Below are 13,709 nucleotides of genomic sequence, written 5' to 3'. Positions count from 1 at the left end.
ACCAGATACACGATTTGAGAATATTTTGTCACATTCAGTGAATAGACTTTTCACATTCTTAAAGTCCTTTGAAGCACAATGTTCTCGATTTTGATGAGACCCAGTTTATCTGTTTTTTCTGCTATTGTTTGTGCTTTTGGTACCATATCTAACAAAACATTGCCTAATCCAGGGTCTCGAAGATTTATGCCTGTTTTGTACTAAGAGTTTTACAGTTTTGGTTCTTGAGATACTTTGAGGCTTTTCATTGATTATCTGTGGTACTTAGAGTGTGTGAATTTATCTGACCTTCTGTAATTTCAGGTTTTAACTTATTTAAGACTTTTTTTGAAAATGTGAATCTTTGTGATCATCGATTGAAACGACAAGGAGCTCAGTTGGTGAGTACATTATTCTGAAATCTAGGTAATTTGGATAATCTAGTAAAACACAACAAAAGTGTTGTAATTTTGTTAAAGAATGGGCGTCTCCTCGACTGCACTGACTGCAGGGCTTCTCTTGGAGCATAACGGAAGGCCCCCCTTCCAGCATGGCGAGAGCACAGTTGACTCTCAAATCCCTCCGTGCTTCTTGCTGACCTGGGGCAGCCGGCAGCCTCCTGTGGCTGGGTGAATGGAGGGGAGGGATTGCTTCATTGAAGCTTCTAACTCCTCAGATCTGGTAATGGACATGTTCCTAAAAAGTTACAACATCTTTAATTCTGAAGATGAATCTTTAGTTCATCACAGTGGCGGGGATTTGGGGAGAAATTTTTAGGAACAGTCCATGAATCAGGAGAATGAGGACCCATAGAATGTATATAGCATATGTTTATATTTACATGTGGACCTTAAGAAAGGAAGACAAAAAATAACTCTCTTTTCTAAGGCATAATTCTTGATTCAAGACATAGCTTCTGGATGGCAAGAAGTTTTATGAAATCTCTAAGGCCTGGATCCTGTCCCTTGAACTGAGCTTTGGGAAAACCAAATTGAGCCTCAAGGATTATTAACCACTTCTAGCCTGGCTCTCTTGCCCTTTGGAGAAAAACTCCTGAATATGGTGCCCACCTCACTCCTATGTGTTTCCGCTTCTTTAGCCTGTCTGGGTGGATTTCCAGCTTGGGTTTAGCAATATCTGGAGACAACGCTCCATAACTATCCTGGTTGCCATGGACATAGCCCAGTGTTTGTGTTTTTTTTCTTTTTCTTTGTTTTAAAGTTCCAAATCAGTACAACAGTGCTCTCGTATGTAGCTTGGTTTTTGCAGCCTTAATTCATATTAACCTGAAAGGTGCAGACTGAGTGATATAATAAAAGATAGTTGTCTGTAATTTTGGTGTACTATATAATTTTTTTTTCTTTTGAACAGTATGTAGAAAAGCTGGAATTGATAGGAATGGATTTCATTTGGAAAATAGCCATGGAATCACCTGATGAAGAAATTGCTAATGAAGCTATTCAGTTAATCATAAACTATAGTTACATTAACCTAAATCCTAGATTAAAGAAGGTGGGTGCTCGTGCACAGAACAGAAGATTATATATGTATTTTTATTGATAAGTTTTCACCCTTGGTGTGCCCCCAAATTCACCTTATTTTGATGTTTTGCTCTTAATAATGATTGCAACTACATGTCAGACTAATTTTAATTTCTTTTATCTCTTACTTTTAGGATTCTGTATCATTACATAAGAAATTTATTGCTGATTGTTACACGAGATTAGAAGTGAGTGGTAAATCTCATTTGAACCTGTTTCTGAATTTCATTTGAGCCTCTTTTTGAAATAAATGCTTTGATGTTTTCCTTTTATATTGGGATCATGTAAAATATTGATATTTGTGGCTGGATTCTACTAAAGAATTTGTCAACAGTACCTTATTGTCACACAGGGAACAGACATTTGCCTTGATTCCCCCAGTACAGAAGTGTCCTTTATGGGAAAGCTTTCCTTCTCTTTCCACCACCCCTCTACCCCACCCCACCCACCCCCTGTTTTGGGGTATAGGAACTGTCTTCAGAAAACAGGTCTGCTATACATTCCACGTTTCGTTTCTTTTTTTTTTTTTAATCTTTATTTGGTTTTTAAAAATTATTATTTATTTATTTATTTATCTAAAGATTTTGTTTGTTTATTTGACAGAGGGAGAGAGACAATGCAAGCAGGGGGAGTGGGAGAGGGAGAAGCAGGCTTCCCACTGAGCAGGGAGCCCGATGCACGGCTCCATCCCAGGACCCTGGGATCATGACCTGAGAAGGCAGAGACTTAACCCACTGAACCACCCAGACACCCCACATTCCACATTTCTAACAGATTCTTTTCTCTGTTTTCTCTTTCTGTCAAGGAGTGTCATGAAAGAATTGGCTTTTCCTACCCTTCCCCATTTTCACCTGAGACTATATCTTAAATGTTACTAAAGGCCCAGAAGGACACTCAGTAGTTGGTGGTATTGATGTTCTTTGTCCATTAGAAGTCTACTGTGTGATACTATCTCACATCAGTTTCTAGTGCCTTATAGCTCCAGCATGATGGTTAAAGCATTAAACAGTCACTTTCATTCTTAACTCATGTTTAAATTTTATATCTAATGGAGAATATTCCAAAAACATAGGCTGCTGCCCCCAAATGTCAATAAGTTAAACCTTCTGATGATGAATATGTGCTCGAATCCGTACAGAATTTTCCAGGTTGTGACTTCCATCCAGATAGGTCATCATTGGAAACCATTTAAAATATTCAAGGACCTTAAATGAGGTACCAATTAAGTTTGAACATATGTAGAACAGTAGTTCTCCACTGGAGCTGCTCCTGCCTCCCGGAGATCGTTTGGTAATGTCCAGACACCTTTGTGGTTGTCACAGCCAGAGAGTTCCCGCTGGTACCTCGTGGTAGGTGGGTAGTGACGGGAGTTCAGAGAGGTTGCCAAACATCCTGTGAAGCCCAGAAAGCCCTCCAACAAAGGTTTCCAGCCCCAAATAGCAGTAGAGCCAAGGTTTGAGAAAACCCTGATAGAGAATGATTGGTTCCTGTTTCATAGGCAGCCAGCTCAGCCCTTGGCGGCCCCACTCTGACGCATGCTGTGACGAGAGCAACAAAAATGCTAACAGCGACTGCTATGCCAACTGTAGCAACGTCAGTTCAGTCTCCATATAGGTAAGTGTGCAGAAGTGACGGCACGTCCTCGACTGATGCAGGAGTGTGTGTGTGTGTGTGTGTGTGTGTGTGTGTGTGTTTCTTTTTTCATTTCAAAAAAATAAAAAATAACTGGCAGCTCTTTTCGGAGACGTCTCAGTTGTGGATTTCCTCCTTTTATGTCTTAATTTTTGTAAATAATCATATCCTGAGAAATTGTATGACCCCGTCATACTTCCCCAAATCAGTATGTCTTTCCCTGAAGATCTGTAGGTCATCATCACCACCACCCAAGCACTGCTCTGCCCCTCCCCTCTGCCTAGTGGACAACTTCTGTTGTTAATTTTTTTGGGGGGGGCGGTATTTAACTCACTTTACTTTGACACTGTGTAACAGGAGTAACCTACTCTTTGCGACAGACTACTAGATATATTCATTGTATGAAGAGCAGTTTTCTCCTTGTGCCCAAATCAGGGCATTTACAGCATAAGCAAAATGAAATGGCAAATGATGGTTAGTTAAAATCGTGCATTATAATATCATCATAATTGAAATATTATTTCCTTAAAATTTTTTCTCAAAATAATTTTTATTAAGAACTTCATCACCAAATATTTGTGTTGTAGTTTTGAACTGATGTCTGTGACCACATTACTGTGTTTAGTGTTGACAGATAATACCAGGGAAATCTGAGCTCGGTATTTGCTATAGTTGTTTGCTGTGGTAAGGAACGAAGATGAGTATTCAGGAACGTTAGACTGAAGGAGCTCAAATGCTGCTGTGAGGTTTTACAAGCACTTCGTTCTTAGCAGCCCCAAAGTGGTGGTGCCCAGGAAACTTTGGCAGGTGCTCCCAACAAGGCTTACTTTGCTGCCCTCTAGTAATGGGTACTCAGATTGTCATTTTCTACTCTTGGAAGGTCTTTGTATTTGTTAATTTACAGTTCTTTTTTCTTTTTAAAGCCTTCCTTTAGAAAAGGAGTCAAAACAATTAAGTCCTTATATTCTTCATCTTTTCATCTTTTTTTAAAAATGATTTGAGTACTAAGTAGCGATATTTTGCTAACATGAGAGATGCCAATACAACTCAGCCCTCTTGGAGCTCTTTTTAAAATGCCAGAAGAGGGGCGCCTGGGTGGCTCAGTGGGTTAAAGCCTCTGCCTTCGGCTCAGGTCATGATCCCAGGGTCTTGGGATCAAGCCCCAAATCAGGCTCTCTGCTCAGCAGGGAGCCTGCTTCCCTCTCTCTCTGCCTGCCTCTCTGCCTGCTTGTGATCTCTGTCAAATAAATAAAATCTTAAAAATAAATAAATAAAAATAAAATGCCAGAAAGTGGGGCCTCTGGCTGGCTCAGTTGGTAGAGCACGCAACTCTTGACCTTGGGGTTGTGAGTTTGAACCTCACGTTGCTTGTAGAGATTACTTAAAAATAAAATCTTACAGGAGCACCTGAGTGGCTCAGTTGCTTAAGCATCTGCCTTTGGGTGAGGTCATGATCCCAGAGTCCTGGGATGTAGCCCCATTCTCCTCCCTGTTTCTTTCTCTGTCTCTCTCTCTTTCAGATAAATAAATAAAAACTTAAAAAACCTTACCAGAAATAGTTAAAATAGTAGAAAGTGATTATAGATTCAGCTAATGATAAAAACACTAACATGACCTTTGCATTCCCACATTGATGAAAGTGTATTTCAAATAAGACTTTCGTGGAGAATGTGCATTGAGAATTCCTAATTACATGTTTGTAAGATGTGGTCCATCCCTGCCTAGGTCCTTAATGATTCACTTGTCTGACAAACCAGAAGAGAAATGTATTAATGAACTATTGGATTGGGCTATTGGATTAGGATTTCCAAACTGGAACATCTTTAAATAAGTGTGTTTTCTGTTTTTCTCTTTTTACTAAGTGATTTTTATTCTGAATCAGTTCATGTTTGAATGCGTACAGAGCAAAATTATAGGATCATCTTTTTCTTGTTAAAAACTCTAAATACTTTTAATAAGAATATAAAATTTCAAACTTGCATTTGAACCAGGACATTGTAGTCAATATTATTTCACTGGTTTTGGAAGGACTTCTCAGTGACTGTAATTGTCCCATCTTTGGGGGGGGCAGGAGTTATTCCCTCCTCTACACAGTGTTCTGCGATGCTGTCTGTGATTTAATTCATTATTGAGGCATAATTAAATTCACTCATTCACTTACTATTAGCACTTAGATATTTCCTAAGGATTTTCCATCTCAGTATCAAATTCTAGTCTTGCCCATAGCTGGAAAGGATTTAGAACTCTGTTAAATGTATTTAACAGAACTATTAAAATGTGTTTAATAAATTCTTTTTGTTTTTTTTTTTTAAGATTTTATTTATTTATTTAACAGAGAAATCACAAGTAGGCAGAGGGGGTGGGGGGGAAGGGAAGCAGGCTCCCCGCCAAGCAGAGAGCCCGATGCGGGGCTCAATCCCAGGACCCTGAGATCATGACCCAAGCTGAAAAGGCAGAGGCTTAACCCACTTAGCCATCCTGTCGCCCCTAATCAATTCTTTTTAAAGTGAAATTTCCAATACTGCTGATCAGCAAACCAGACCAATTGTTAGAAAATGGTAGTACCTTTTTTTTTTTTTTTTTTTTTTTTCAGATTTAGAAATACCTGTATTTGAAATGCCTAGATTTTCTGGAATAGCACATGTTTCAATTAAGAGCACTTGGATTTTCATCTCTTGATGTTAACACGTGTAATGTTCTCTTTCGTAAAATATGGAGCTGTGAATGTATAAGCTTGCTGCATGTCGGAGTCCTGTGAATTCAGATAATTAATAATACACCCTGAGTCTGACCAAAAGGGACCTCAGGTCTCATTTTCAGGTGTGCTAGAGCTCCACACTTCCTGGCCATATGTTGCCTGTTCTAGAGATGGTTGTCTCTCAATGCCTGATGACTTCTTAAGTACTTGGAAAACCAGTGGAATAATAAATTCTTACGCTGTATATCTTACTTACACAGAATGTTCTTTTAAACCAGATAAACAATTGTTTATCCTTCACTTCCTCTTCATCCTCTGGCTCATTAAAACAGCAGGTGTTATTTGTGGTAGACTTACTGGCTTTTATTCGTCTTCTGATTTTCAGGCAGGTCAGAACTTGGTAGCACTTGGTCCATGTTTTACCAAATCATGTGGTGTATTTTAGTTGTAAGATTATGAGACTCAAACTCACTGATAGTTTATTCTTGGGGATTGATGGACAAATAGACCTGGAGACCCAGGTCCTCTCTTTATATATAGAACAGCTGTTTAAAGAGAGGAGAAGACAGGAGAGGAGAGATGCTGTCCTCCCTGACTCTATGGGTGTGTCCCAGCTGTAAGCTGGTTGAGCCACCCCTCTCCCCACCTTGGGTGCAGGGGAAGTTTAGTCTCTGCAGATTTCAGCTTTTGACCAGTGAGTGCTAACTGGCTTTTGACCAGTAAGTGCTAACTGTGTGGGTTTGAGTGAAGCAGACCGGAATCGAGCAATTCTTTTCATATATGTTCCAAAAAAATTTTTTTTAATCCGTAGATCCACTAAACTTGTAATAATCGAGAGATTGCTGCTTCTGGCCGAACGCTACGTGATCACTATAGAGGTAAGCCTGTCTTTTTAAAGCCACTTTATCATTGTATCATTAGATTCGTTGCGTTAGGTGTGTGTTCTAAGATAATTCAGTGACGCACTACGTCTAACTTGACTTCTTTTTCAAGGATTTTTACTCTGTCCCACGAACTATTCTACCTCATGGGGCCTCATTTCACGGACATCTTTTAACTCTCAATGTTACGTATGAGTCTACCAAAGATACCTTCACTGTAGAGGTAGGTTTGCGCTGAGCCCGGGGGCCATTCTCAGATTGTCTTGTTACTTTCTCGAGAGCAGTGCGGACTGGGATAGCTGCATGAGCTACAAGCCATTTGGTCAACAAATTCAGACTAAACACCTGCAGTGAAAGGGAAATGATGGGGTAAGCCTGTAAGTAGGTGTGTGATACAGTATCGGTTAGTAATGGGTTTTATAAGGAGTAAGAATAAAGCTGGATGATTCGGTAGAGAGTGGTGCATATATGTGAAATGTCTTAAAAAGATGGGCAGGGGGGCGCCTGGGTGGCTCAGTTGGTTAAGCTGCCTTTGTCTCAGGTCATAATCCTGGAGTCTCAGGATCAAGTCCCACATCAGGCTCCCTGCTTGGCAAGGAATCTGCTTCTCCCTCTGACCTCTCTCCTCTCATGCTCTTTTTCTCATCCTTTCTATCAAATAAATAAAATCTTCAAAAAAAAAAAAAATGGGCAGGGAAGTTCTCTCTGAGATGGTGACATTTGGGCAAAGATGGAATGAAGTGACAGCAAGTTTCTGGGGAAGAACATTCCAAGTGAAGGGAGCAGCAGGGACAGAGGCCCTGCTGTGGGACTTGGGTGGCTCGTTCGGTGACAGGCAGGGTAGGTGGTGGTGGAGTGTGCAGAGAACAGGAGAGCGTGGAGACTCTGCAGTAGGGCTTAAGATTTGATTCCATGAGATGGCGAGGTGGTACAGGGGTGGGAAGGTGGACATTGAATTACTGTGAAAGGGGAGAGTTGTCTGTGGGGTCTCTTCCATGTTCCCAGCTTCTGGAACGGCGGCCGACACCCAGTCCCTCCTCACAAGCGGTGTTTGATCTGATCATGCAGGCCCACAGTAATGAGACCATAGGGAGCGTGCGGTGGAAGATAGCCAAGCAGTTGTGCTCGCCTGTGGACAACATACAGATATTTACCAACGACAGTCTGGTAGGTCTGCGCCAGCCGTCTGGCCCTTCAGCATGACAGTCATACCTTTGTCCCCCTTTCCCTCCCGCTAATTAAGAAACCACTTTTTGCAGCTGACGGTGAATAAAGATCAAAAGCTCCTCCACCAGCTGGGCTTTTCTGATGAACAGATCCTCACAGTGAAGACTTCAGGCAGTGGGACCCCATCCGGGAGCTCGGCGGACTCCTCAACCAGCTCCAGCAGCAGCGGCAGCGGGGTCTTCAGCTCCTCGTACGCCATGGAGCAGGTACGGGGGTGGCGGGGGGCATCCACGGGCAGGTCAGGTTGGTCATCTTCATACTTGGGCCTGTGGCCCACATAGGCTCGGTGGGCTGGGTCCTTTTCTATTGGACAAGTTCTGACTGATGAGGTTCCTCCAAAGGGAACAGCAAGCATAGACAGAGGAGAGCTCAGAGGATGGAGCCAGGGAGCTCCTTTGTGTAGAGATCGAGGGTGGAGAGGACCCAGCAGGGCAGATGACAGAGTAGCCGGAGAGGAAGGAGAGAGCCGAGCGAGTCCTGCGGATCCTCGACTCTGCCTTCAAAATGCATCTGGAATCTAGCTACTCTTGTCTGCCTCCATGGCTTCCACATGGGTCCAGGCGGTTGTCCTGCCTCACCTGAAGGATTTTGGCCATGTCGGCCTGCTCTCCCAGCTCTGCCCCAACACCGCTTCAGTGTCTCCTCTGTGCAGTGCCAGCAGCCTGGGCTCTGCTTGAACGGCAGACATGTGTTGCTCCAGTGCTCCAGGGCATCGTCTCCCGCAGAGCAGGAGGCAGAGTCTGCTGGGCCCTATAGGGCTCATCTCCTGGAACTTCTCTGAGATCACCTCCCCCGACCTCCCTCCCTCCCACCGCCCTAGCTGTACTGGCCTCCGTGGTCCTTGGACTCCGTAAGGTCTTTGCACTTGCACTTCCTGTGTCTGGAATGTTCTTCCCCAGTATCCTGGTGGTCCTCTCTCACATTCTTCAGCTCTCACTTGGATGTTGCCTTCTCAGTGAGCCTTCTTTGGCAATCCTGTTTGCATTTTTAACACCATCCATGCACTTCGTATCTCCCTTCCTGATTTACTTTAACATAGTGTATGTTTTATCTTATTTAATGTCTCTCTCCCTGGTGAGGTACACTTAAACGCTGTGAGAGCTGCCTTCTGTCTGTTTTGCTCATTGTTGTATCCCCAGCCCCGAAAAGAGTGCCTAGAACATAGTAAGTATTTGCCCAGTGATTCCATGAATCCGCGCATTTACTTGGTACCATTTGTGGGTCAGGACAGAGCTTGGTACCAGAGACGGAGGATGGGCCTGGTTCTGCGTCTTCACTTTATCAGTCTAGAAATTAAGATCACACCAGACATCGTGTAAAGATGCTTAAACAGCGCGTGAGGTTTTTTTCCATAGTTATATGTATTGCTTTAATTCTAAATAGAAGATTTTTGTGTACTGTCGTTTTTTTCTAACTTACCATAAACTTACTATAGATCTCAAGAACTCCTCGGGGCTAGTATTAGTGTAATGGGTTTTTTCTTTTCTTTTTTTTTTTAAAGTGGCTGCACTTATGTAATAGGAAGAATTTAAGAAAGCTCCCACTCAGAGTAGTATAACAGTTAATCAACAGCAGAAACAGTGTACAAGCATGCCTTCACTCATTGCATTTTGCACATGGTATGTTTTTTATAAATCGAACTTGGTGCCAACTCTGTACCAACCAAGTCCACTGCTGCCATTTTCCCAACAGCATTTGCTGACTTTGTGTGTCTGTGTCACATTTTGGTACTTCTCACAGTATTTTAAACTTTTTCATTCTTATATTTGTCATATATAAGTCATGTCATGATGATCTATGGTCAGTGATCGGTGGTGTTACTATTGTAATTATTTTGGGGCACCACAAACCATGCCCATGGAAGACAGCAAACTTCAGAGATGTTATGTGTGTTCTGACTGCTCCACAGCTAGCTGTTCCCACATCTCTCTCCCTCTCCTTGGGCCCTTTATTCCCTGAGACAAACAGTATTGAAATTAGGCCAATTAATAACACTCTAATGGCCTCTGAGCGTTCAAGTGGGAGGAAGAGCTATACGTCTCACTTTAAATCAAAAGCTAGAAATGATTAAGCTTAGAAAGGCAGGTCAGAAGCAGAGTTAGTGAAGCCAAAAGCGAAGCCTCTTGCACCAAACACCTAGCCAGGCAGCACAGCAGTACGCCTGTGAAAGCAAAGGAAGAGTTCCTGCAGGAAACTGAGAGCGCTGCTCCAGGGAGCACACGGATGATAAGAAAGTGGAACAGCCTTACTGCCCACGTGGAGAGTGAGTGAGCCGTCTCGATAGAAGAGCAAACCAGCCACCACATTCCCTTAAGGCAGGTCTGACCTAGAGCAAGGCCCGAGCCCTCCTCCATTCTGTGAAGGCTGAGGGAGGTGAGGAAGCTGCAGAAGGAAGGTTGGAAGCAGCAGCGGTGGGTTCGTGAGGTTTAGGGAAAGAAGCCGCCTCCATAAGGTAGAAGTGCAGGGTGAAGCAGCCAGTGCCGGTGTAGATGCCACAGCAGGTGATCTGGAAGTTCCGGCTTGGATCATTCATGAAGGTGGATGCACTGAACAACAGATGTTCAGTGTAGACGGAGCAGCCTTCTGTCGGGGAAGATGCCGTGTGAGACGTGCACCGCGGCAGAGAAGTCAGTGCCTGGCCTCAAAGACTCAAAGGCCGGGCTGACTCGCGTGGGAGGGGCTCATGCAGCTCCTGACTTTACATTAAAGCCGGTGCCCATTTGCCTTTCATAAAGCCCCGGGACCCTCAAGAATTTTGCTAAATCTATACTTTAGAGTTCTGTAAACAGAACAACGAAGACTGGATGACAGCATACTTGTTTACAAGATGGTTTACTGAGTATTTTAAGCCCCCTGTTGAGACATCCCCAGAAAAAAAAAAGATTCCTTTCAAAATATTCCTGCTCACTGACAGTACATCTGGTCACCCAAGAGCCCTGATGGAGATGGACGAGGTAAGTGTTCAAATGCCTCTGACACGGCATCCGTTCTGTGGCCCATGGATCACGGAGTCATTCCGGCCTTCTGATTAAGAAATTCAGTTCATAAGGCTGTCACTGCCGCAGTGATTCCTCTGGTGGCTCTGGGCAAAGTGAAATAAAAACCTTCCGGAAAGGATTCACCATCCTAGAACATCCGTGATTCATGGGAAGAGGTCAGGATAGCCACATGAGCAGGAGTTTGGAAGAAGTTGGTTCCAGCCCTCATGGGAGACGCTGAGGGGTCAGGACGTCAGGGAGGAAATGACTGCAGATGGGGCAGAAGGAGCAAGAGAACGGGAAGCGGAGGCTGAAGGCGGGACTGCGCGGCCGCCCTCTAAGGGTAAAACTTGAGGGTGAGCAGTTGGTTCTTACAGATGAACAAAGAAGGTGGTTTCCTGGGAGGGAATCTACTCCCGGTGAAGATGTCGTGAAGGTGGTTGAAATGACACCAGAGGATTCACAATATCACATGGTTCATGTAGCAGCAGCAGGGTCTCAGAGAACTGACTCCAATTTTGAAAGAAGTTCTGTGGGTAAAATGCTATCAAACAGCATCGCGTGCTACAGAGAAATCGTTCTTGGAAGGAAGAGTCAGTCGATGAAGCCAACTTCCCGGTGGTCTAATTCTAAGGAACTGCCGCAGCCAACCGTATCCATGGGCAGCCATCACCACCGAGACAAGCTCCCCCGCCCAGCAGAAAGATCACAACTTGCCGAAAGCTCAGATGATGGGTAACGTTCTTTAGCAATAAAGTCCTTTTTAATTAAGACATATACATTGTTTTAGACACGGTGCTACTGTACTCTTAATAGACTGTAGCATAAACTTAATATCCACTGAGAAACCAAAAAAATTTCATTTTACTCTTGCAATATTTGCTTTCTCACCGTGGTCTGGTTGTGAATCTGTGATATCCGCAGTACACCTGCACATAGTAGCATCTTCAAGCTTAACATTTCCAAATCGTCTCCTGTTTATCTGAAATTTATTAAAAAATGTTCCCTTATATGTGACAATCTACAGTGACATCCAGTTTCTTATCTTTATATTCAGAAAATAGTACTTTAGTCACATTTAAGCTTCTTCTACCTGTTGTCTGGAGTGTGTATATCCATGTACTACTTTCATTTTGCTTTTCAATCAGTCATTGCCTTGTTTGCTCCTGACGAGCTCTGATCAGCTTTCAGTGGAGTCTGCTGTCCATTCTATTAATTGTACCTGCCCATCATTTTACTTCTCTTCCACTGCCTGCCTTTTGGCACCTTAACCCCTCACCAGCAGGTGGATGGGGAGAGCCCAGGTAACAGTCTCTAGAAGGCTGTGGTCCCACCAGTCTCTGTTCCTCAGGTGAGCACACTGCTCCCCTCAAGCTTTGTGGCAGCTACTCTTTCAGAAGTTGTAATTTTATTGTTGGCATATTTGATGAGAAAAAGAGAATATGTTTTTGTGAGTTTGTATTTACAGTATGCTTTTTTCCCTCAGGAGAAATCCCTCCCTGGCGTTGTGATGGCACTCGTATGTAATGTGTTTGACATGCTTTACCAGCTTGCCAATCTGGAGGAGCCAAGGTAAATATAAACATGTATGAGGCTTGAAAGAGAGAAAGTTATTAAGGTTAGGGAACTAAGTACATTTTGACTTGACTTTACATTTGTCGGGAACAAATGACTTTGGTTTTGAAACTGGCTAATGTTGAAAAATTTGTATTTGCAAAATTTCAGGATAACTCTACGAGTACGAAAGCTGCTGCTCTTGATACCCACTGACCCAGCCATTCAGGAAGCCCTGGATCAACTTGATTCCTTGGGAAGAAAGGTATGAGTGTCCTCGACTTCAGTGACCTGGAAATTTTAATGTCACAAGTCAGTAAAAATACACCTGAAATCACTTTCAGGCCATATGGTACCCCGTAACAGCTCTTCTTTAAAAAAAATACCTTTGTTGTGAATGGAAATCAGAACTTCATGTAGACTTTTAAAAGACCTAGAGTCAATAATGACATCAAATTTTAGAATTGGGAGAGCCTTTAATATCATGTACATCCATGTTCTTCTTTTTCTGGATTAAGATACTGAAGCACAGAGAGATGAAGTGTCTTGTCCAGGATCAGACTCTAGTCCTGATTCAGTGGAGACATTTTTCTTCTGTCATGACAGCTCTCCGAATGTGGTTGTTGCCTGTGTTTGAGTTGCTTGCTTAATTATATTATCATTTAATTTTTTTCCACAGTTGATATTTAAAGTTCATCTCAATTTCTAGAATGTTCTTCCTCAAAAATTTTATTATGTGTATTAAAATTATATTCTGCCTATAATGTTGTTTAATTATGTTCTCAGAATAAATTCACGTAGAACAGAGTTGTTAGCACTATGGTACAAACTTGTTTCAGTGGTTGAAGTTTCGTCAGCTCCTAGTGTGGTCATACACGGCTTAGGTATTTGCAGGGAGAAGAAAAAAACGAATGTAACCAACCGCAAAATCTATCACTAGTGCTAGCTAAAAACATGTTCAGAGCTCCTACAAGTTAATAATTTTATTATCAGTACTTAGTAGTAGAGATTTGTAAAACACAGAAACAAATAAAAGCGACCTTGGTAGTGTTACCTAGAAGACACTCTCAGAAGGGTTCCTGTAGGGTCGAGATGTGTGATGGAATTCGATCTTTTGTTAATGATTATCAAGTGATGTGTCCTTGAGGTTAATTTGTAGGAAATCACTTTGGTGCGATTATATTAAAGAGGAGGAGAACATTAGAGTGCACACTGAGGT

At 42.7% G+C, this 13,709-nt stretch overlaps 1 protein-coding gene across 3 annotated transcripts in view; it reads left to right on the top strand.

Moving 5' to 3' along the window:
• Positions 1–13,709, top strand: part of USP24 (ubiquitin specific peptidase 24) — a 134,185-nt gene that overhangs the window by 62,431 nt on the left and 58,045 nt on the right. For all 3 annotated transcript variants that reach the window (XM_032839732.1, XM_032839733.1, XM_032839731.1), the window contains 10 exons: positions 304–380; positions 1,351–1,491; positions 1,655–1,708; positions 3,019–3,134; positions 6,662–6,728; positions 6,844–6,954; positions 7,800–7,898; positions 7,991–8,164; positions 12,423–12,508; positions 12,662–12,755. In XM_032839732.1, the coding sequence (XP_032695623.1) occupies positions 304–380; positions 1,351–1,491; positions 1,655–1,708; positions 3,019–3,134; positions 6,662–6,728; positions 6,844–6,954; positions 7,800–7,898; positions 7,991–8,164; positions 12,423–12,508; positions 12,662–12,755 (1,019 nt within the window). The remainder of the gene's footprint in view (positions 1–303; positions 381–1,350; positions 1,492–1,654; positions 1,709–3,018; positions 3,135–6,661; positions 6,729–6,843; positions 6,955–7,799; positions 7,899–7,990; positions 8,165–12,422; positions 12,509–12,661; positions 12,756–13,709) is intronic.

Source organism: Lontra canadensis, unplaced genomic scaffold (genome assembly GCF_010015895.1).
Source record: "Lontra canadensis isolate GAN:19392208 unplaced genomic scaffold, GSC_riverotter_1.0 scaffold109, whole genome shotgun sequence".
In the NCBI taxonomy this organism is placed as follows: domain Eukaryota; kingdom Metazoa; phylum Chordata; class Mammalia; order Carnivora; family Mustelidae; genus Lontra; species Lontra canadensis.
This window is presented reverse-complemented; position numbering and strand designations above follow the sequence as displayed.